The sequence below is a fragment of the Antechinus flavipes genome, chromosome 1 (assembly GCF_016432865.1).
Source record: "Antechinus flavipes isolate AdamAnt ecotype Samford, QLD, Australia chromosome 1, AdamAnt_v2, whole genome shotgun sequence".
Lineage (NCBI taxonomy): Eukaryota > Metazoa > Chordata > Mammalia > Dasyuromorphia > Dasyuridae > Antechinus > Antechinus flavipes.
Window position 1 is genome coordinate 187,432,248 of NC_067398.1, and position 21,807 is coordinate 187,454,054.

Consider the following 21,807-nt stretch of genomic DNA (forward strand, 5'->3'; position numbering starts at 1 on the left):
AGAAAGAACACTGGGAAATGAATATAAACTGCTTGCATTTCTGTTTTTCTTTCCGGGTTATTTATACCTTCTAAATCCAATTCTCCCTGTGCAACAAGAGAACTGTTTGGTACTGCACACATATATTGTATCTAGGATATACTGTAACCTGTTTAACATGTAAAATACTGCTTGCCATCTGGGGGAGGGGGTGGAGGGAGGGAGGGGAAAAATCGGAACAGAAGTGACTGCAAGGGATAATGTAAAAAATTACCCTGGCATGGGTTCTGTCAATAAAAAAGTTATTTAAAGATAAAAAAAATAAATATACTCATAAGAAATTAAAAAAAAGATTATATGATGATCAACTATGATAGGCTTGGCTCTTTTCAACAGTGAGGGATTCAAGATAATTCAAATAGACTTGTGATAGAAAGCCATCTGCATCCTGAGAGAGAACTATGGGGACTGAATGTGGATTGGTATTTTCACTTTGTTGTTGTTGTTTTTTTGTTTGCTTGTTTTTTTTTTTCTTTCTTATATTTTTTTTCTTTTGATCTGATTTTTTTGGTATAGCATGATGAATATGTAAGTATGTTTAGAAGAATTGCACATATTTAATTTATGTCAGATTGCTTGCTGTCTTGGGGAGGAGGAAGGGGAGAGGAAAGGGAAAAAATTTGGAACATAAGGTTTTGCAAACAGGAATGTTGGAAACTATCTTTGCATATATTTGGAAAAATAAAATTAAAAAAAGGACTCTCTTCTCTTTCTAATTCTACCATAGATTTCTTTGGAAGTGAAAAGTTCCCTTTCTTTGCTTTGCTTTCCAGTCTTCTGTTCAAACCAGTTGATAGTTGGCAACTTACATGACTGTTGATCAAGTATTGCTATTTAATAAATTTGAGAGCAGCTTAAGTTGTTAATAATAATTCTTTGGGCATGGCATTGGCCTGCTTGGAGAGCCCTAGGAAGCACACCAGCATTAGATCTACTACCAACATAGTTTCAACCAGAATATTTGAGTGCTCTGTGATTATCAAGAACTGCTGCACATTATATTGTGAAAATTTATTTCTAATTTACAGATTGAATATAAAATTGAACAGAATTACATTCGTTTCAATAATGAATGTGACAAAACAAAATCAATTCCCTCTCCCTGAAAACCCCTCTGAAATCCATTTTCTTTCGTTCTTTATATATATATGTCAACCTATAAATTAGGTAATCTTTTTGGAAAATTATCACCTTCATGCCTTTTTAAAAGATATTTAGTACTGGGGCAACTAGATACTGTGGTGCTATGAAGAGAACACTAGCCCTGAAGTCAGGAGGACCTGAGTTCAAATCTCAGTCTCAGACACTTAACACTTCCTGGCTGTGTGACACTGGGCAAATCACTTAACCCCAATTGTCTCAGCCAAAAAAAAAAGATATTTAATATCTTTTGAGAGTATATAACTTTACTTTTGTACAAATGATGATTTTGATAATTTTGAGGGGAAGAGTACACAATCTAATAGATCAATGAAGTACCATGTAGGTAATCATGAAATGAATCCTATGCTTTGATTCACTAGTAACTCACTTTATAATTTTGGACTATTTTAAAATAGATCAATATTTACATTTCCTTTTCCACAAATCAGAGATTCTGATATGTATGTGCTTGATAGGGTTTGACTCATAGGATCTCTGTTGACTATGGAAACTGATTTGATTATTTCTTGCTATTCATACCCTTCTAATCTATTCTCAACCCAGACTAGTTGGCCAGTTTTTCTATAATGAGAAGTAAAGAGTTTGAAAATTTTTGTTAAGCCATTATTGGCCAATGTTATACCAATGTTGTTGATTTTTTATTTCTTTTTAATTTGTAATCCTAAATCTGGATTGGTTTTGACTGTTTCCTAATCTAATCATTCCTCTTTATTGTGTTTTTGAATTCTATTATATAACTCACACTTGTTTTATGAAGTGACTCAACTTTCTGACCTTGACTTCCCATCTATGGACATGTGTCTGCTTTTTAGAACTATATTCATCATCATATAGTGAAGATTAACTAGCTGTTAAAAATTCATTATATGTAATTTGATTTCCTAGGAGGGAAATGTCTTAAAATAGTTAAAAATGTAAATCCTTATATATTATTACAGATTAGGCTTCTTAAATTTAAGAATTACAAATTGCTATCATTGTATCTCTTCTTTTTTCCAGAAACTCCAGGAGGAAAATTCTAAATTAAAGTGTGAGCTAGAAGTTTTGAGGTATTGAAATATATTAGTATAGCTTAATGATTACTTTCAGTCACAAAATAGAGTGTTTATTCCAATGCTTAACAATACTAGCTAACAGTGGGAAAGATATCCCCTCCCCCTTAGGAAGTCTGCTTATATGCTTATTTTTTGAAGGCAAATTGAAGAATTAAATTGATATGAAATTCTGATTACATATATAAGCATAGTACTCTCAGAAATACAGTACAAAGGAAAATGTTTTTTTGTGATGCTATTAAAAATGTCAGAATATTTGTAACAAACTAGAAATAACCAATATGTTGTAAATAGAAATTTTCAAAACTTCAAAGCTACTTACCTTTACAAAGGTCATATGAAGGCTATAGGAATTTAACAGAACTATCCTAGATTGTTTTCTTGTTCCTTCCTCTTAGAATGAAAGAACAATGTTTATGGAATCCCTATTCTTTTCCCTTGTTTCTGTTATTTGAAGTTCTTGTATTGATTTAGTAAAGAAGAGAAACATAGTCTAATTTGCTAAAGGTATCTTCTCCAGAACTCCAAAAGTCACTTAAATGCCTCTTTATAAGCAGAAAATCGTAGAATCACCAAAGTAAAAGCTGAAAGGAACCATGAAGCTTAGTTATTTCACTTCCCTTGTATTATAAATGAGGGAGTATGATAGAGAGAATGGTACTGATCTGTTCATGTCCACAGAGCTAGTTAGTGAAGGTATAGGTACTTGAAAACAAGGTTTCCTGACTTCATGGATAGTGTTTGGATTTTTAAAAAAAATCATCACTATTTTTTAATATCATCTTTTTTTAGAGACTTTTTCTTAGGTTGAGTTATAATTGTAATTGTGTTAATAGACTGAAATAAATTATTGGAAGCTAGAATTATGTCCCAATATATAATGTTTTAGGAGCAATTGATGTAAAGCATACATGAATGTTTTAAATTTATTTAGATTCATCAGATTCTCACGGAATACATTGTTGTAATATTCAGAAAACAATGGAAAATGTTTTCTTTAATTTCTAATCAGTGTTGATTCCTATATTAACTTTATTGATTGTAGTTTATACATACTCGGCTACCAAACCCTAATTCTAATGATTTGTTGCCCAGAGTTAGCATATGGGAAGAGTTTTCAGCAACATCCCTATATTACTTAAATTTTCCTAGTAGTTAACCATACCTAAATATAAATATATCATTATATATCATAAGTTAGCTCCAAAGTGAATATCCCTAGTTTTTTCAACTAATACTTGTATGACCTGGTTTTATATCTTCTTACCACCATGGTTGGCCTCCTCTGAATGTATTCTAATTTTACTCACTTCTTCTAAAAGTGGCTCCCTGAGATGAATGAAGTACTCTAGATGTTCTTTGGCCAGGGGAGAATGCAGTAAGGCTCTCCTTTGGATATTGCATGTATGAATATGCATACATATACACATTTATACATTTGTACACACATATACACATGATATGTGTATATGTGTATGATACACGTGCATATATGGGTACATAAATGTAAAAATATATATGTATATATATGCACACATATTATATATAGCCAAATTATAAGAGAGGGATATCACTTGGAGAACATGAAATATCACATATGAAGGGTATATTCTAGGACACTTACTGTTGAGGCCTTGCTCTCAATCATATCCATGAATATCACCAGATTCTTTCCCCTTTTTGTTTCTACACATTCCTTGCAACATACAGAATATTATAACTGGTCCTCTCAAAGCAGTAGACTAGCAGTTTTCTTTGTGTCTGCCTTTTTAAACTATCTGTTCCTAAAGAGTCAGATTTAGGGTTGGAAAGAACTTTAGAGATCATCTAAAGGAAATTGAGAATCAGAGAAATTAAATGACTTGCCTAAAATCATACATAGATCATTGGCAAAGCAGGTCATACCTGAACCTAGATCCTCCTGACTCTTAATTCCAATTTTTTCTGTTGCATCATTTTACTTTTTGAGAATATGTTGTGTAGTTCCGCCTGCTTTGTCTTCCACCTTTGTACCTCACTGTTGGATCTTTCCTTCAAGGGGCATGCCTTCAATTCCCATGCTTCCTTTCCTTTTGAATTTGGTTGGTTTGTAAAAGTATATAAACTTGCACAAGTATACACATTTGTTTTGTATTTTTCATAAGAAAGTTATATATTTTCTAATTCCATTTATCATTGTTTATTGACTACAATGTTAATGACATTTACTGATGTAACATTTCAAATAAAGTTTTAATTTTTTAGAAATCAATATGATTGGCTTATAGAAGAAGGAAAGAGTGAATGTTTTGATGAAAGACGTATCAATCTCTTGAAAGCTCAAGTCATGCAGCTACAAAGACAGGTAATCACGTAAAGGCAATTTAAAGAAAATGGCTTTTGTTTTCTGTTGAAGCTCTTACTATGTAAAATATGGAACTCTGAAAATATTGCTAGTAATAATAATGATTTTTACAGTGATTTTATTAAGGACAGTTGATGATCCATGACAGACACGAATGCAAGAAAGAGTCAAGAATTTGGAAAAGGAAGGATAAAACTGACTGAAGAAAATAATTTCTTAAAAATACATTTGACTGAATGGAAAAAAAAATCTACTGAAGAAAACAATTCTTTAAAAAGTAGAATTGGTCAAATGGAAAAGGAAGTACAAAAGCTAACTGAAGAAAAGAATTTCTTAAAAATTAGAATTGAGCAAGTGGAAGCTAATATCTCTATGAAACATCAAAAATAGGTCAAACAAAATTTAAAAAATGAAAGAAAATATAAAATACATCATTGGAAAAATAATTGACCTAGAAAATAGATTTAGAGACAGATAATTTAAGAATTATTATACTATCCACTAGATTGTAAGCTCCACTTGGGCAGGGTCTATAACTTATTTAAAGTTTGCCTTCTTTGGAACCTGATGCAATGTTTTGCATATGATAGATACTAAATAAATGTGTAACAAGTCTCCTGCCCTAAAATGCGGTAGGTGATACAATTTCCATTATTTCCCAGCTAATATTTTGTCATTCTTATACCACTGGAAAATCCTGAATTCCTTTCAGATTTCTTAGAATTCTTTTGTTGCTATTGAATCTTAAGGATCCCTAAGTATAAAAGACAGCTTGGTACTGTGGAAAAGGCATTGAATTTAAAGTCAAACAGCCTGACTTGAGATTCTGACTCTTTTGCCTATTGGATGTGTAGACTTGGGCAAGTCATTACAACTTTATAAACCTCAGTTTTCCCTTATGTAAAATGAGGTAGTTGGTCTTTGCAAGTTTTCTTCCAATTTTAAATCTTTTTTTATTTTAACCCTCACTCAAGGGGTGATTGTCCTTTTTGGTGAATTCATTTTATGTTTAGCTCTTGAACTAGGCTTATGACATCTGGTTCAAGTCCCTTGTTTCAGAAGTTTTTCATCTTTGCTCAATTCCTACTCATTTTGTTGTAGGGCCTATATTAAATATTTTTCCAAAACTAAGATGTTTCAAAACTCTACCTTTCAGTATCACCATTCTGAAGCTTCTAACTCTTCTTCTCCTTACCTCCTTCTCCTAGTTCAGGAGACAGCTCTTTCCATGGGTTTTTTACAGACTATGTTATTATAATAATGTAAACATTGTAGGGACTTCAGAGAATAGTTTCCACAGGGTAACCAATATTGAGTGAAAAAAATCTAGCAGCTCCTAAGATAGCCACCAAAGTTGAAAATTCCATGTGTCATTTATGACTCAAATTCATCTAGACCAAAGCTTCTTAAATTGTGGGTCAAGACCCCTTATGGGGTGTCATAACCAAATATGGGATTCACAAAAAATTTGGCAACAGTAAAAGGTTTCTGAATGCAACTACCAAAATTCAACATCAAATACATAACGAAAGTGAGGTGTTTTTGACAGCACTTGTCTGTGCATCATGCTGCTTCACTGTAGTATTGGTTCTGAATACACAATATGTGCACTTTGCACTGTGCATGCAGGAATGCTGCCAGAAACACCTTGGCTCAGATTCAAGACAGTTCCGCATAAAAATTTCTAGGACAAAAAGAGGTTGTGAGTGGAAAAAGTTAAAGAAGTCCTCATCTACACAAGGCATGATGTGGAATATTTCTTTTACTCACACAAAACAATGAAAGTGAGTCCCAGGACATTTGGTATATAGGAAGAAAATTATCTGAAAAGGGCAGAGTTGTCCCTCTTAGTCTATTGATGAGACCATTCTTGACTCAGTGGCCAGTTATATCTCATGCAGCAGAGCTCTCCCATCTCCTCCAATTACCATTGAATTAGTACCACAAGTGAAAATATTTTTCTTATATTTTTCTATTTTATAGTAGGGTAACCTTTGTCCAATTAGGTTGATCACTTCATTGTCATTGTCATTATCATTCTTATCTTTGTTTCTGCAACACCTCTAGTCTAGTATAATTTGCCTTCTTTGCTAATCAAAACCTTTCTCCTTTCGTCCCCTTAAACTGTGCAATTTATTAAATTGTATGTATATTTATGTACACACACACACACACACATATACACACACCGTGTTTCCCTGATAATAAGACCTATCCCCAAAATAAGCCCTCCCCTTACTGTGTAAGATTCCTCTAAAATAAGTCCTCCCCCCAAAATAAGCCCTATTTAGATTGCTACTGTAGTGAAGGTGATCCCCTGTGCTACACGTTACATTACGGTACCCTCTGTATGCACCCCTCTCCCCCTTCCCCCGCTGTGAAACGCACGCCACGCTCCGAGCTGCATCCAATCAGAGCTGCAGCAGTGAGCGCTTCATCCTGTTCTTCCCCAGTGATTTGCTTGCTGGCGCCATTGAGAGCAGTGCTGCGGAGGAGAGCTGAGGCAGGACAACATAAAAACCTGGTATGTAAGTGGGAGTGAGGGGACATGATGGAGGATAAAAGGGGCATGATGGAGGATAAAAGAAGAACTCAGGGGGCATGATGGAGGATAAAAGAAGAACTCAGCCAGCACTCACTGTGCTAAAGAAATGAAGAACTTCCTTGCAGAGAGAAGAATAGATCAAGTAATGATTCCTGCAGGAATGACTGCCTATCTCCAGACCCTTGATATTGCAATAAACAAGCCATTCAAGGACCATTTGCGCATGGAAGTCAATGATTACATTGAAAATAGAATGGAAAGAAATCATTGTGGAAACTTTGTGAAGCCCTGTCTGCAAGAAGTCGTGACTTGGGTGAAGAAGTCATGGGATAAAATTACTGACAGCTGTGTCGCCAAGGCACTACGAGCAGGTTACCTGGACAAAACATGTTCATTTAAAGAGAGCTATATTGCTGGACAAGACAGATTGGGTCCACTTCTTCTGAAGGAAATAGAGGCGCAAGACATCCAGGACAGAATTCAGGGTATGGACACTTACATCGATGTTGTTGAAGAAGATGACATGATCATTATTGAATAAAGGTACTTTTTTTTGTTCACATTTACCTGTTTATTAAAATTGCTGTCAATGTTCATTAAAATAAGCCCTCCCCTGAAAAAAAGCCCTCCAGTGTTTTTCTGTCCAAAAAATTAATAAGACAGTGTCTTATTATCGGGGAAACACGGTATATAAAATCAAGAGAGAGGAATGGATTGTAATTTACATCATTAGAGAGAATGCCAACATTTTTTGTTCTTATTCCATATTATAATCATGTCTGATTCTTTGTGACCTCATTTGGGGTATCTTTGGCATAGATGCTGGAGTGATTTGCCATTTCTACCTCATTTTTACAGATGAGGAAACTGAGGCAGACAGGATGAAGTGACTTGTCCAGGATCACTGAGAATTCATTTGAACTCAGTTTTCGTGACTCCAGGCCTGGCACTCTTATCTACTGCACCACCTAGCTGGGCACGGATCAATTTGTCTCTTCAACAATATAGACTGTATCTATTGTAGAATTCCAGATCCTTACTTGTAAAGATTCATTTTTGTTTTACCTTAGGACTGTGCTTTGATTTTTTGTTGTTGTTTCTATTTGGACCAATGATTTCATTTTTTTTTTTTTTTGGTTAACTATGGGTGGGTTAATACTCTTCACCACTTCACGCTGGCAAGTTTTCCTATAGTGTCGTGCAGTTCTCTAAGTCAGAGGTAGCTAAAATGATTTGCCCATGATCTTTCACTGAGTCTGTTTCAGAGACTGGGCTTCAACCACAATCTTTTTCAGTCCAAGATTTTCCCTCTATTCATCATACCATCTGAACATTGTATACTAAATAAATGCTTCTTAATTTATTGAAATTATAGGAATAACTACTCACTGGTGTCATGTTTTTCCTTGAGAAGTATTTGTTCGCCAAAGTAAAATTTCTTGCCTAATTATTTGTTTATTGTCACTTCTACATCTTATTTTATGATGAGATATAATAAAAATTGAAATTATAGAAATAACTACTCAATGATGTCATGTTTTCCTTGAGAAGTATTTGTTCACCAAAATAAACATTTCTTGTCTAATTATTTATTCTCTTTTCTATATCTTATTTTATGATGAGATATAATTTTTAAAAAATGTATTAAGTGCCTTCTATATGCCAGGCTCTGTGTGAAGTACAAATAAGAAAAAGAAAAATATTTCCTGTCCTCAGAGAAATTTACAATCTCATGGGAGAAGATAATATAGAAAAGATGGCCTATGTATTAGGTAAAAAAAAGAAAAACCTTAGTAAACTCATTTACTATATTACCCTGTGTGTGTCAATGAAACTTTGGTGTCTCTAAGCAGCTCTTTTAAGATTGTACATTACATATCAAATTCTAATCTTTATTCATAGAGAGAATTTTCTTATTGGAGATTCAGAATATCAATGAAATTCTAGATGTGGTACAAAAACACAGAAAAATCCTCTTTCCAGCATTATTTAACTGATTCATAGATGATGGTGATTGTGATGATTATAATTGTTTTTTCTTAAATGTTTTTGGTAGACCATCTTATTTGATTCTCATTACAACCCTCATTAGGTGTTCTAGGTATCCTTATTTCTAATTTGCCTATGAGAAAACTGAGACTCAGAGAATTTGAATGACTTGTTCCTGGTTAACCTCATCAGAGGAGAAGTTTAAAGCTATGTGTCCTAAATTCCAAGCTTAATAGGAAGTGTATAAGTGCATAAGTTGAATAAAGGCTAGTAGCATCATGGAAAAGTTGTTCCATTAAATTATCTTATACTTCTGATTTTAGGAATTATAAATTAAAATCTGATCAGGAATATAAATTAGAAAAACATTTTCTTAATATTAATTATATATAAGTTTAAGGAAACTAAGACAGTAATTTAGAAAATAAACTGCAAATAAACGTCCTTCTTGAAATATAGTACTAAATAAAATAGAATGTTTTACTATGGTATTTTATAACTGCTTTGTAAATCATTTCTCAATAGGTAGTACTGCTTACAGAAGGATTAAGTTCTCGGGCTGCCCTTCTGCTAGAATTGAATGAAGCTTTGAACCCCCTCTCTGAAAAACTCAGGTAAGGGATAGAGGCAAATGATTTATTGATATATTTGTCAGCTTCCTGGAACCCTATTCTTTTAACATCTTTTCCTTCTCTTTTCCCTCATCCCTTTAGATGTCACTTGAATTATTTTGATAGATAGTGGGTTTTTGATTTAGATTTTTCCTTCCCTCTGGTTTCACTGGTATAAGAAATTCTCATTATGGGAAACCACTCTCTGTTGTTTTACTGACACTGGTTGGGGACTGTCCAGCATGGAATGCCCTCATCAAAGAGAAGGCTCTGTGCTCTCTGAGCAAAGTAGAAATGCATTTACTCAAAAGAAACGTGAGATGCACAGATTTAGAGGCTTAACTCCAATTGTTCATATGTATACTATTTGCAGCCGACCTGTGGCAGAGCCTTCTGAGCTCATATTGGTCTGATTAGATAGTCACACATACTATATACCTTGACCCCAACATAGTAATGTCATTTTGATCTTCTTCAAGCATCAGAACTGCATCAGAAGTACTCAGAGTATGTATTAGTCCCCTTCATACATGTATACTACATGCACATGTATGTATACTACATGCACATGCATGTGTATGTAGGTATATAGGTATATACATGAATGTTTATGTATATAAGGGCATCAGAAGAAAAATTTTGAACATTAGCATTGTAATCTTGTTCATGTATAACATGTATACAGTTATCACATATATAGTGATATATACAATATATGTGTGCAATGTGTGTATATATATACATATATATATACTACATATATATGTGTCTTTTTATTTTTATATAGACACACATATAAACATATACACATATAGACATTGAAATACCAGCATAAAAAGAAATAAAAAAAATATTGGTTCAAATCCTGTGTTGAACTAGACATGTGATTCTGGGTAATTAGCTTAATCTCTCAGTGTTCTAAAACACTACTTGAAATTATAAGTTTCCTTTCCCTTTCCCTCTCTTCTCCTTCCCTCCCCCTCTCTTATCATCTTATCTCTTCTTACCTCCTCTTCTCTGTATGTGTGTTTATTCGAGTAAAGAATTGAACCTAGAAGATGTGAGTAGACTGGATTGCTTACTTGTATGGTTGAAAATCTATAGGATAGTACATTGTCTAAAGGACTGAAATTGAGAATTGCCCACATGACAATAGAGAAGCACGTGGTAGACATTAATGAATGGTAGCATAGTATATACAAGGACTTATGAAGGAGAAGAATATGGATATATCATCAAGGGAGAAGATTAAGAATATCATCAAAAAATGAATAAACAGAAAGAGACTGGGATGGTGAGGTGAAGGGATAATAATAATGAAGAATATGACATTGGCGATATAATGCTTTAACTCCATAGTAATCCATAGTGATCCATAGTAAATTTATGGTAGAATATGGTAGAATTTGTGTGAGCAAGCATAGAGAGGAGGCTATGAATTACATCATTGGAGTGAGTATATATATATATATATATATATATATATATATATATATATCCATTTAAGTTTAAATTTTAGGGGCCAGTAGGATATTTATGATAGGTTATTACCCAGGACCTCCATAGTGATTGCTCAGTTACCATGTGTATCATGGACAACTTATTCCATATTCAAATAACAGGACAACTTAGATAAGGATAGGAGTGCTAAGCAGGGCATGACTGTAAGTAACTGACCCTATAAGACCTTTGGGATAGAATTGTTATTAATATCCTTTATCTGGGTTGTGAACTTAATTTGATTTATTTAATCTATAAATAAAACTGTTCATTCTTTAAGAAAAAAATAATTTAGGAAAGGAAGAAGGAAGGAAGGAAGGAAGACAAAGGTAGAAACTAATGGGAGAAAGTGAACTTGGAGGAAGCTCAGTGCAATAAATTCCATTCATTGGATATTTAACAACCCCCTTACTTTAGTATGAAACTTAGTGCTGACTACAAAAGGAATACAAAATCCCTGTCCTCATGGAGGTTTTAGTCTAGTAAATGAGACAGGATGAGAGGACAGTCATATAAGCATAAAAATAAGGTTGAAATGATGTCAGAATACTACACAATGGATTGTTTATTCTCACTTTCAACCTAAATTGAAATAACTTTAACCCTTGTTAAATTATACAATATTATTTAAGCATGGATTTATTAATGAATTTGATCTAACTTATACGTGTTAATAATAACAAAAGGATAAGTAGGAAATAAGTGAATGAATAGATGAATGAATAAAGAAATAAAGGGATAAAATAGAAGTGATCCCTATAGTGACTAGACAGCCTTAGAACTAAAAAAGCTAGGCAAATCATATTTTCAGGACCCAAGGCAGTTCTCAAATACTGTAACTATGAAAATGTTCAGTAGCTTCCATAAGTAAAGGGAGATTCCCCATCTGGGAATTTTTTATGTCAATGAAATTAGAAATCCAATTCTATATAGTAATAAGGAAATAACTATAAGTTTGGTCTGATGCAGTATAAAGAGCAAGAGTAGGAGAAAAAGCCTGGCTTTTAATGACACGTGGTTCAGCTTTGTGACTGTGTACAAGTAAGTCCCATAACTTCCCTAGATGCCATTAAAACAAGGAATTGGCAGAGATGATCATTATGTCCCTTCCAGCTGTCAAATTCTGTGGTCCTCTAAAGTCTAAGATGATAGTTTACATGACTCAGGGCACGGATCACTTGGAAATAAAAATGTTATTTTGTGTTTATTAACAAATCCCTTAAGTGGGTACAACACACCATTAATGTAATATTCCTTTACATTTTATAAAACAGATCTTTTCTTGATTGGAATAGCCCTGCTTGTGAAGTTCCAGTTGCACGGTCTGAACTGAAGCAGATGATTAAAATGTGCCAGGGACTCCAAAGTAAACTGCAAAAAAACTATCAAGTAAGTTTTATTGAATGGTTATTTCCTTCTGTAGTATTTATTAAGATGTAATATGATCTAAAAATAACAAACATTAACTGGCTCTAAGACTTAGTTTTAAGTGAGTAATGTGTGTGTGTTTATGAGAAGAAAAATGATGGCAGAGTGGTAGTTATATGTAGTCCTGAGATTTGGAGTAAGGAAAACTGGCTTCCAAGCTCACCTCTGACACTTATTAGGCCTGTGACTATAGGCTAAGTTATAGATCTACTATAATCTGTATTAGAAATTCCTACACTGGCAGAATCACAGATCTTTGTTATATGATTAATATTATGTATCCGTCTTATTGTTGAAGCCAGTCAGTTTCATGTTGCATTTTAAAATTACATATTTTTAAAAAAATCATAAATTATAATTGTGCTTTATAAGCACCAAGTCCTGTGACTAAGTTTTAAAATTAATTGGTAATAAATGATGCGATTTATGTAACATATTCTAAGTTTATTTAGCCCTAGTTCTTTCAAAAATGAGTTTGCCATTTATACTAGAGAGGAGAGAATAATAATAATGTATCTAAAATTTTTTGTGTTCTTTCTACTCAACATTCTTGTCTTATACTTTTCAAATAAAAATAACCAATTTGCTTTTAGACTTTAAGACTTAAGTTTGTAGAGATATAAACATTTAAATATATCTATTTAACTGTGTTTTTTTCAAGGTTTACTTTATGGTTTCAAAATAGCAGAGTTATGCTTCATTTGCCTTTATCCCTGCAACCATTCTATGAGATAAAACCGTACTATGAATGAAAAAATCCATCTTTTCCTTCATATTATGCTACTTGATATTGTGGTTGGAGTTTCTCGCTTTACAAGTACTTCATTCTCTTTTTACCACTTGTCTCTAAGAGATCAGATAATATATCTTATATCATGTTTTCAAAGTACTTTATTGTTATATTAATATTCAGTTTATCTAAAATACTTGAACTGAACTAATTTCGGAACACATTTGACTTTTTTTTTTAAAGTTAGTATAAGAGGAGACTAAAATGCTATCAATTCTAATGATAAAGCTAGATTTCTAGTTTATTAAAGAACTCTCATGTAGTTTGGTGTAATAAGAAGAGCTCTGAATTTGGAGTCAAAGGATCAGGTGTAAAACTCAGTTCCACCACTTGCTACCTTGTAGTTTTGGGAGAGAATTAATTTCTCTGTGTCTTACTTGGATCACCTATAAGCAGGTGACTTTCTCTTTCTAACTAGGATATGTGAGCTTTGATGTATTCTTTACAAAACTTGGAATTTTACAGTTTAGAGGAGAGATAACATTTCCAAATGGACACTATTGGACTTCTATGTATGATAGTGAAATGAAAGATTGGGAAGGAACCTGATGATAAACCCAACCAAATATGTGAAAAGGACCTCAGAAAGACTGATGATAAACAGAATGGAAGAGGAAGAGAATTAAATTTTCTCTTACTCAAACCAGAGCATCTCCCAAAGATGGCCAGAAGCTGAAAGAGATTGTGAAGGGGTCATAGTAGGGAAACCCTATACAAGCCTAAGTAAGAAGCTCTTAAAGGTATAGAGAAGAATCAGAGTAAGAAGCCAATACAAATTCCAGTAAGGCAGGGGAGCTGTCATTAAAAAGCCAGTAAAGGTTCTCACAAATGGACTTGAAACCAATCAATGCTTTGAACAGGGGGATGCAAAATAACAAGAGCTCCAGTAGAAGACCTAAGGGCAGATTTTTCTGTGAGAACAGAAGTAAAGAATCAACCTTTTCCTTTTCTACTCCTCTAAAAAGGACTGCACATTGAGCAGGATCCAGCTTTGTACATTTTTTTTTTTGTGTGTCCTGGAAGCCCCCATAGGAGTTAAGGCCAGTTCAGTGGCTAAATGCAAGCAATAGAGGGTTGGGTAGTAGTTCTGAAACCAGGATGATCTCTCAAATCACACTGGGGTTTCTCAGGACCTTAATGATGAGCAGAACCAACATCTAATGGAATTACAAGTGTTAAACAAGTCTAATGGAATTACAAGTGTTAAACAAGTGAAATGTATTTAAGAACATCCATTATCATATCTTGAGGCTTTTGAGTGATGACAGATTGATAAAGCCTATTGATTGAACAGCAAAACATATGATTTATCCAGATCAAAGTATAACATGAAAGTGGCTTTTCTTAATTTCTGCTGCTGGATATTTTCCCCTGGCACTTAAAGATCTTGCCTTTTCATCATGATAGTGATTATAGGTGTCCATCGGTTTTCAGCATGACATTTTGAACTGTATGCAAAGGAAAATTCATTAGATGATCCTAAATTTATATGCATTAAACTTGGAAACCATTCCCATCCTTTGTGACATCTTAGACCTTTTGTTGTAGCTGCTGAATGCCACTTCTGACTATAACAGAGGTTTGATCTGGTAATATTATATTTAATTTGGTGTGTCTGGTAATATTATATTTAATTTGGTGTGTCTTACCACTAACCGGTATGTAATACTTCATCTCACATCTTACAGAGATCAACTTGATATGACTTAATAGTCTATTGCAGTAGAACAGTGAAAGAAAACGATATCATTTAATTCTTTCTAATCCTATAAAGCTTTCTTTCTCATTGAGGGAAGGAATTATTTTATGTTTTTGCCTTTTTTTGTATTTCCAGCACTTAACATGGTGCCTAAGAACAGTTAGTTGTTTAACAAATGCTTGTCAATTGATTTGCTTCTAGTTGTGTTTTTTAACTTGTCTATTTTTTTGTTTTACATGATGTCATTTCTATAAAGGAAATATTAATTAGATCCTTAAGATTATGATGTTTTACATATTTCTGTATTAACTTTTTAAAAGTTTTCTTAAATTTGAAACTATTTTTGTTCACTGCTTTCATAATTAGGTATGGGATCTGGGGAGAAAAAAATCCTTGATTTTATTTATGCCCATTCCCACCAACTGAACACACTTCTTGATCTGAATCTTTTCTTTTATCAAAAAAGATTTGAATCTGAGATTCTAAGACAGATACTCTAAGGCAGAACTGTCTTTAGACAGTTCTATTACAGTTTGAATGAGTACTCCTTTTCTAAAGATACTCTCCTGAGACATAGCACTGCTACTTTTTAATCTTGCCCTTAATGACAGTGAACAAAATAATAAGAGGTAAAAAAGTATAGTCTGTAGGTAGGACTAATAAAAGAAAATTGCTATTACTTCTGCTTTTCTACTATTTCCTTCATGGTTCTGTCATTTTATTCTATGATGATCTGGTGGCTGCTATGTTGGTTGCTAGTCAGCTTTCACTATAATCTTTTTCACTGCTTTTCCAAGATTAATTTTTCATGTAATTCACGGCTTGATATGCTGGTGAATAGAACTAAAAAGAGAAAAATTCTTCACTTTTCTTTTTTATCTTAAAAACAATTGTATTCAGCAATTGGGGAAAATAGTTCTTTGGGTCCTATTAGGTTCTACTTTCACTGATTAACTGACATAGTGATCTCTTTCTTTTCCCATCTAATTTATCTATTTCAGCATTTACAGGAGAGCACTCAGCAGAAAGTACAGCACAGCTTGCTGCCTTCTTGTCTCTGACCCTTTCTACCTCCCTGCTACTATGAAAAGAACTTTAATGTTGGAAAAGACCTTGGAAGAAATTTAATCCTTCCTGTATTTAAATGAGAGGTGCTTCTATAATATGCCAAACAACTGAGTACCCAGCTTTTATTTACAAATCTTCAGTGAGGGGGAATTTACTATTTCCCAGTGCAAAGAAACATTGTCAGTTGCCTGGGTGATCCAGAGATTTAAAAATATCTGTTAAATTGGATGGTTGACTTTACATCTGGATTATGATATTATGTTAAACACACTCTTTGTCAGGCTTATGATTTCTCAATTGGAATCAAATGATGTATAGAAATTAGCATATTTGCAATTAAACAACATTGTTATTTGCATGCTTTTTCACAGAAGGTAAAGGAATAGCATTTCCCTTCAAAATCCTGTTTTTTTTTTTTTTTTTTTCTATTCATAAACCAGATTGCTTTTAAAGCTATTCTTCTGATCTTTTTCTACTGGAAATGTCAGAAGTTGGGCATTTTCACACTCAGCATGGGGAGCATGTTTATCTGTTGTGTGTAGATGTACCAAGCATTCTGTGAGTCTTAGAGTCCAGTGAAACTGATGAGCTTTTTATAGTTCATCCAGGTTCTCACATTCAAAACCTTTGTGTTGTATAGTTGATTTTTTCTTCCCATTATTTCTTATGTTCAGTTAACTTATTCTGTTGGCTCTACCGTTCCATTTTCTTTCAAATGCATTCTCTCTTTTTAAATCTTACTATGATCATTTTAGGATGATTACTACCCCGCTGGACCATTGCAGGAGCTGCTTCTTTGTGCCATTGGCATGGCCTTCTGTTGGAATCTTTACAAACTGTTAAGTCATTAGAGTTGATAGAGACAATAATTATCTAATTTAGCATGGTTCAGTATCATTGATCTGATCTTACAAGGAGACGTTTTGGGCCAGAACCTGAAACACAGTACTAAGTAGAACTAATTGATACAATGCTTGTGTTCACATCTTTATTCATTGGAGTTCACAAGTATGGGAGATTCACAAAGTAAACTTTGTAACTTTGTGAATTCACACCTCCCTTGAAGCTCTTAGGGCCAGAGAGCACTCTGGGAGAAAACCCATAATCCCACTCTCTGATATATAAGAAGAAAGCAGAGGCCCAGTCAAGAGAGTTCAGCTAAATTAGATTGGAGAGGAGCACTCTGGGCCAGACACAGAGCACTCTGGGAGAACCAGAAGTTTTCTTTCGGAGGCAAGAAAGATTCATTACAACTTTTACCTTGGTGCTGGCTGGAGACAGAGGCAAAAACAAAGGACAAAGCTGCAAGAGCTCTTAGAACCAAGCAGAGAGATAGGCCTCAACTAACCAGGCTATTTTGGAAGGAGAAAATAAACTTTTGCATTTTTGCCAGCTGGCTGCATTTTGGGTGATTATTACTTTCAACTGCAACTAAGGCTGCCTCTAGGAAACCTCCCCAAGAAACCTGCTTTCTCCCAGAGAGAACTATTATTTTAAAGAAAACACCACAGCCTTCGAATCTTTTCTTTTTTTCTTTTTTTTTTTAAATAACTTTTTATTGACAGAACCCATGCCAGGGCAGTTTTTTACATCATTATTCCTTGCATTCACTTCTGTTCCGATTTTTCCCCTCCCTCCCTTGACCCCCTCCCCCAGATGGCAAGCAGTCCTTTACATGTTGAATAGGTTACAGTATATCCTAGATACAATATATGTGTGCAGAACCGAACAGTTTTCTAGTTGCACAGGGAGAATTGGATTCAGAAGGCATAAATAACCCGGGAAACAAAACAAAAATTCAAATATTCATTTCCCAGTGTTCTTTCTTTGGGTGTAGCTGCTTCTGTCCATCCTTGATCAATTGAAACTGAATTAGATTTCTTTATTGAAGAGATCCACTTCCATCAGAATACATCCTCAAACAGTATCGTTGTTGAGGTATATAATGATCTCCTGGTTCTGCTCGTTTCACTTAGCATCAGTTCACGTAAGTCTTGCCAGTCCTCTCTGTATTCATCCTGCTGGTCATTCCTTATAGAACAATAATATTCCATAACGTTCATATACCACAATTTACCCAGCCATTCTCCAAATGATGGGCATCCATTCATTTTCCAGTTTCTAGCCACTACAAACAGGGCTGCCACAAACATTTTGGCACATACAGCTCCCTTTCCCTTCTTTAGTATCTCTTTGGGGTATAAGCCCAGTAGAAATACTGCTGGATCAAAGGGTATTCACAGTTTGATAATTTTTTGAGCATAGTTCCAAATTTCTCTCCAGAATGGCTGGATGTGTTCACAATTCTACCAACAATAATCAGTGTCCCTGTTTCCCCACATCCCCTCCAACTCTAATCTTTTCTTTACAGAATATTCCTCATGTATAAATATAGTCCCATCAATTCTATACTCAGAAATCTTCAGTGCCTCCAATTATAGTGGTTTTTTTTGCATATATTTACACTTTTGTGTATTTGTCACACTATTTTCTATCCATCTTTTGAAGAATAGTTCTAATAGCATCTTCTCTGTGAGACTTTCCTTTAATCTTTCCCAGTAATAATGTTCCTTCCTTTGGATTTCACAAAACATTTTGTTTTGAAGCTCTCTTTATCACATACGTGTGCTTTACAATTATCTGTATGTCTTTGTTTTCCTACTGAAATATAATCTCCGTTAGGGTCAGCAATCATTTTATCTGAACTTGGTGTATCTTCCTATTACTCAGAAAAATGCCTAGCTACTCTGGCCTATATTCCTGTTTCCAAAAATTGGGTATGGTGGTCTTGATGAAATTTATCTCTCCATCTATCACAAACCTCCGTTCCTCGAGTTAGAAACTTATGTTAAATCTAAACTGATTGGCAGAGCCAGAGTGATAGACAATGACTGGGGGATGTTCAAAATAACCTTGTCAAAATTCACATCCAGTCTGAGGAAGAAAGGCAGTGTCATTTAATGGGAGAGCACTGTATTTTGGAGAATTCCTTTATAATTAAAAACTAGCATAAACAAATGATGGGTATTCAGATTAGTAAAAGTCAAGATAATTTTCACATTCCTTGTATATTAGACCATTGGTCCCATTTTTCCCAGTGCAATACTTTGACCAAGGAAACAAGCAATGTTTTCTGAGATGTGGTTGCATCCTCTCATTTCATTTTAAGGTTAAAGTTTTACCTCAAATCTATTTAAATCATCACATTTAAAAGTGAAAGGGGACTTTAAGAAATCCCTCATTTTACAAATAAAGAACCCTGTGTTAAAAACTACTCTCTATAAATTTTATTTTCTTTAATTTTTTTATTTATACATGTACATTCATTTTTTAAAAACATACTTCTTTATGAATCATGTTGGGAGAGAATATTGGAACAAAAGGGAAAAACCATGCAAAGAAAAAAAAATAGAAAAGAAAAAAAAAGAGAACATAAGTGTTGATTTACATTCAGTCTCCATACTTATCTTTTTGGATGTGGATGGCATATTCTATCCAAAGTTTATTGGTGTTGCCTTGATCACTGAATTGCTGAAAGGAACCAAGTCTGTCATAGATGATCATTGCACAATCTTGCTGTTATTGTGTACAATGTATTTCTGATTCTTCTTGTTTCACTCAGCATCAGTTCATGTAAATCTTTACAAGTCTTTCTAAAATCTGCTTGTTCATTATTTTTTTATAGAACAATAGTGTTCCATTACTTTCATATACCACAACTCATTTATCCATTGTCCACTTGATATCTTCTAAAAATTTAATTCTTTTTTCAATTTCATTTTCTGTGTGTATTTCTAGCTAACCTATAAAGTAGGAGCTTGAAAATGATTCCTCTTCACCATCTCCCTACTTCCCCCCACCCAAGAGGTTGACATGAAGACCTCTTTTTGTTATTGTTCAGTCATAGCCAAATTTTCATGATCCCATTTGGAATTTTCACGACAAAGACATTGGAGTGGTTTGCCATTTCCTCTTCAGCTAATTTTACAGATACAGAAACTGAAGCAAAAAGGGTTAAGTGACTTGCCTGTTGTCTGAGACCAGATTTTAAACTCAATTCTTCCTTATTTCAGGAGTGGTGCTCTATCCATTGTGTCTCCAGATGCCCCAATACTACTTGAATAATTGTTATCTTTAAGTATATACTTAAATCATATATCATCCTATCCTTGTCTCTCCTGTCCCCTATCCCTGGAGCGTTTATCTTCCTAGTCTAAAGAATTACTTTTTAAATTCTATCTTCACAGGAAAATTAATTTATTTCACTTATTAAGATAAAATGTAACAATAGACAAAGTTACATTTAATGAAGGACAAGGTGTACTTATTTGACACCAAAGGAGCAGATTCTGTTATGAGTGAAAGAGTTATTGCAGATAAAACATTTTTGTTGACTTTCCAGATCTTTACATTCAGATTCTAAAACCACTATTTCATGTCTGATATCAATTAAAAAAAAAGTTTGTATTATCTACATATCGATAAACTCTTCCCCTCCATTTCTTGAAAATTTAATTAGAAAATCAGACTATGTATCATTTTTCTCCTCTGATAATTGATTTTGTTGACATTAAATTATTCTTGATAATAATGTAACTCCACATGTTTCAGACTATACTTTTATTATAGATCTTAAAATTATTTTGCATTTTCTGGATTTCATAAATATTTGCTTTTATCTGCATTCAGAAATCAGAATTTCATTAATACTACTGAAAATTGAGATACTGACCATCTAAAAACTAATAGTGATTGACAAATCCCTTTACTCTTTGGGAAATGGTAAGATCACCATTAAGTAAACATGATATATTTGCTTCTTCAAAAAGGGGGTAATGGTTCATAAAGTGGTAATACCTTAATATTTTCAGAGATAAGATAAAGTTATGAGTGAAAATGTATAAGAACATGTGCATTTGAAAAAAAAAGGTAGAAATTTTCTCCTTTTTTATAGGAATTTAGTAATATTCTAGGATTTAGTTGTATGTGTGTATGTGTATGTTTGTGTGTAAAGACAAGTTAAATAATTTCATGATTGTTAAGCCCCTTTAATTTTTGGAAGAAAATCTTTTCCCTATAAAATGATAATGGTGGTATTATTCAGAATACTACAGAGAAGTGTAGATGAATATATCTTAGATTTGAACATAGGCAAATAAAAATAGATTCCACTTTTGTGATTAGTATGAAATAGAAATGTGACCAGTTGTGTTCAATAAAAGATTTTTGACTTTTACATTCTTTAAAAATATATAATGCTACTATCAGGCATGGTTAATATGTTTTTTGGTTTCTTTTGCACAATTTTAATTTGGAAAAGAAATTGATATAAAATAAAATTTTTTTGATAATATTGACAAATTGATAAAATTTGATTGATATTGATGAATTGATAAAATATCAAGACCTTGTTGTATTACATATATATATATATATGTACACACAGAGTTTCTTATCTAATTATGATAATTCTGCTTAAAGGAAATAACAAATTTTATTCACGCAAATATCTTTCCAAAATTCTTCTATTTACTTCAGCAGTCATCCACTGGGGAGCTTTGGGTAAGTAAGTAGG

At 33.4% G+C, this 21,807-nt stretch overlaps 1 protein-coding gene across 1 annotated transcript in view; it reads left to right on the top strand.

Annotated features, from left to right (window-relative positions):
* Positions 1 to 3,631: 3,631 nt before the first annotated feature.
* LOC127544708 (uncharacterized) overlaps positions 3,632 to 21,807 on the top strand; it is a 145,794-nt gene continuing 127,618 nt past the window's right edge. The window contains exons 1-4 of the mRNA XM_051971474.1: positions 3,632 to 3,636; positions 4,503 to 4,602; positions 9,662 to 9,750; positions 12,522 to 12,636. Of these exons, the coding sequence (XP_051827434.1) occupies positions 3,632 to 3,636; positions 4,503 to 4,602; positions 9,662 to 9,750; positions 12,522 to 12,636 (309 nt within the window). The remainder of the gene's footprint in view (positions 3,637 to 4,502; positions 4,603 to 9,661; positions 9,751 to 12,521; positions 12,637 to 21,807) is intronic.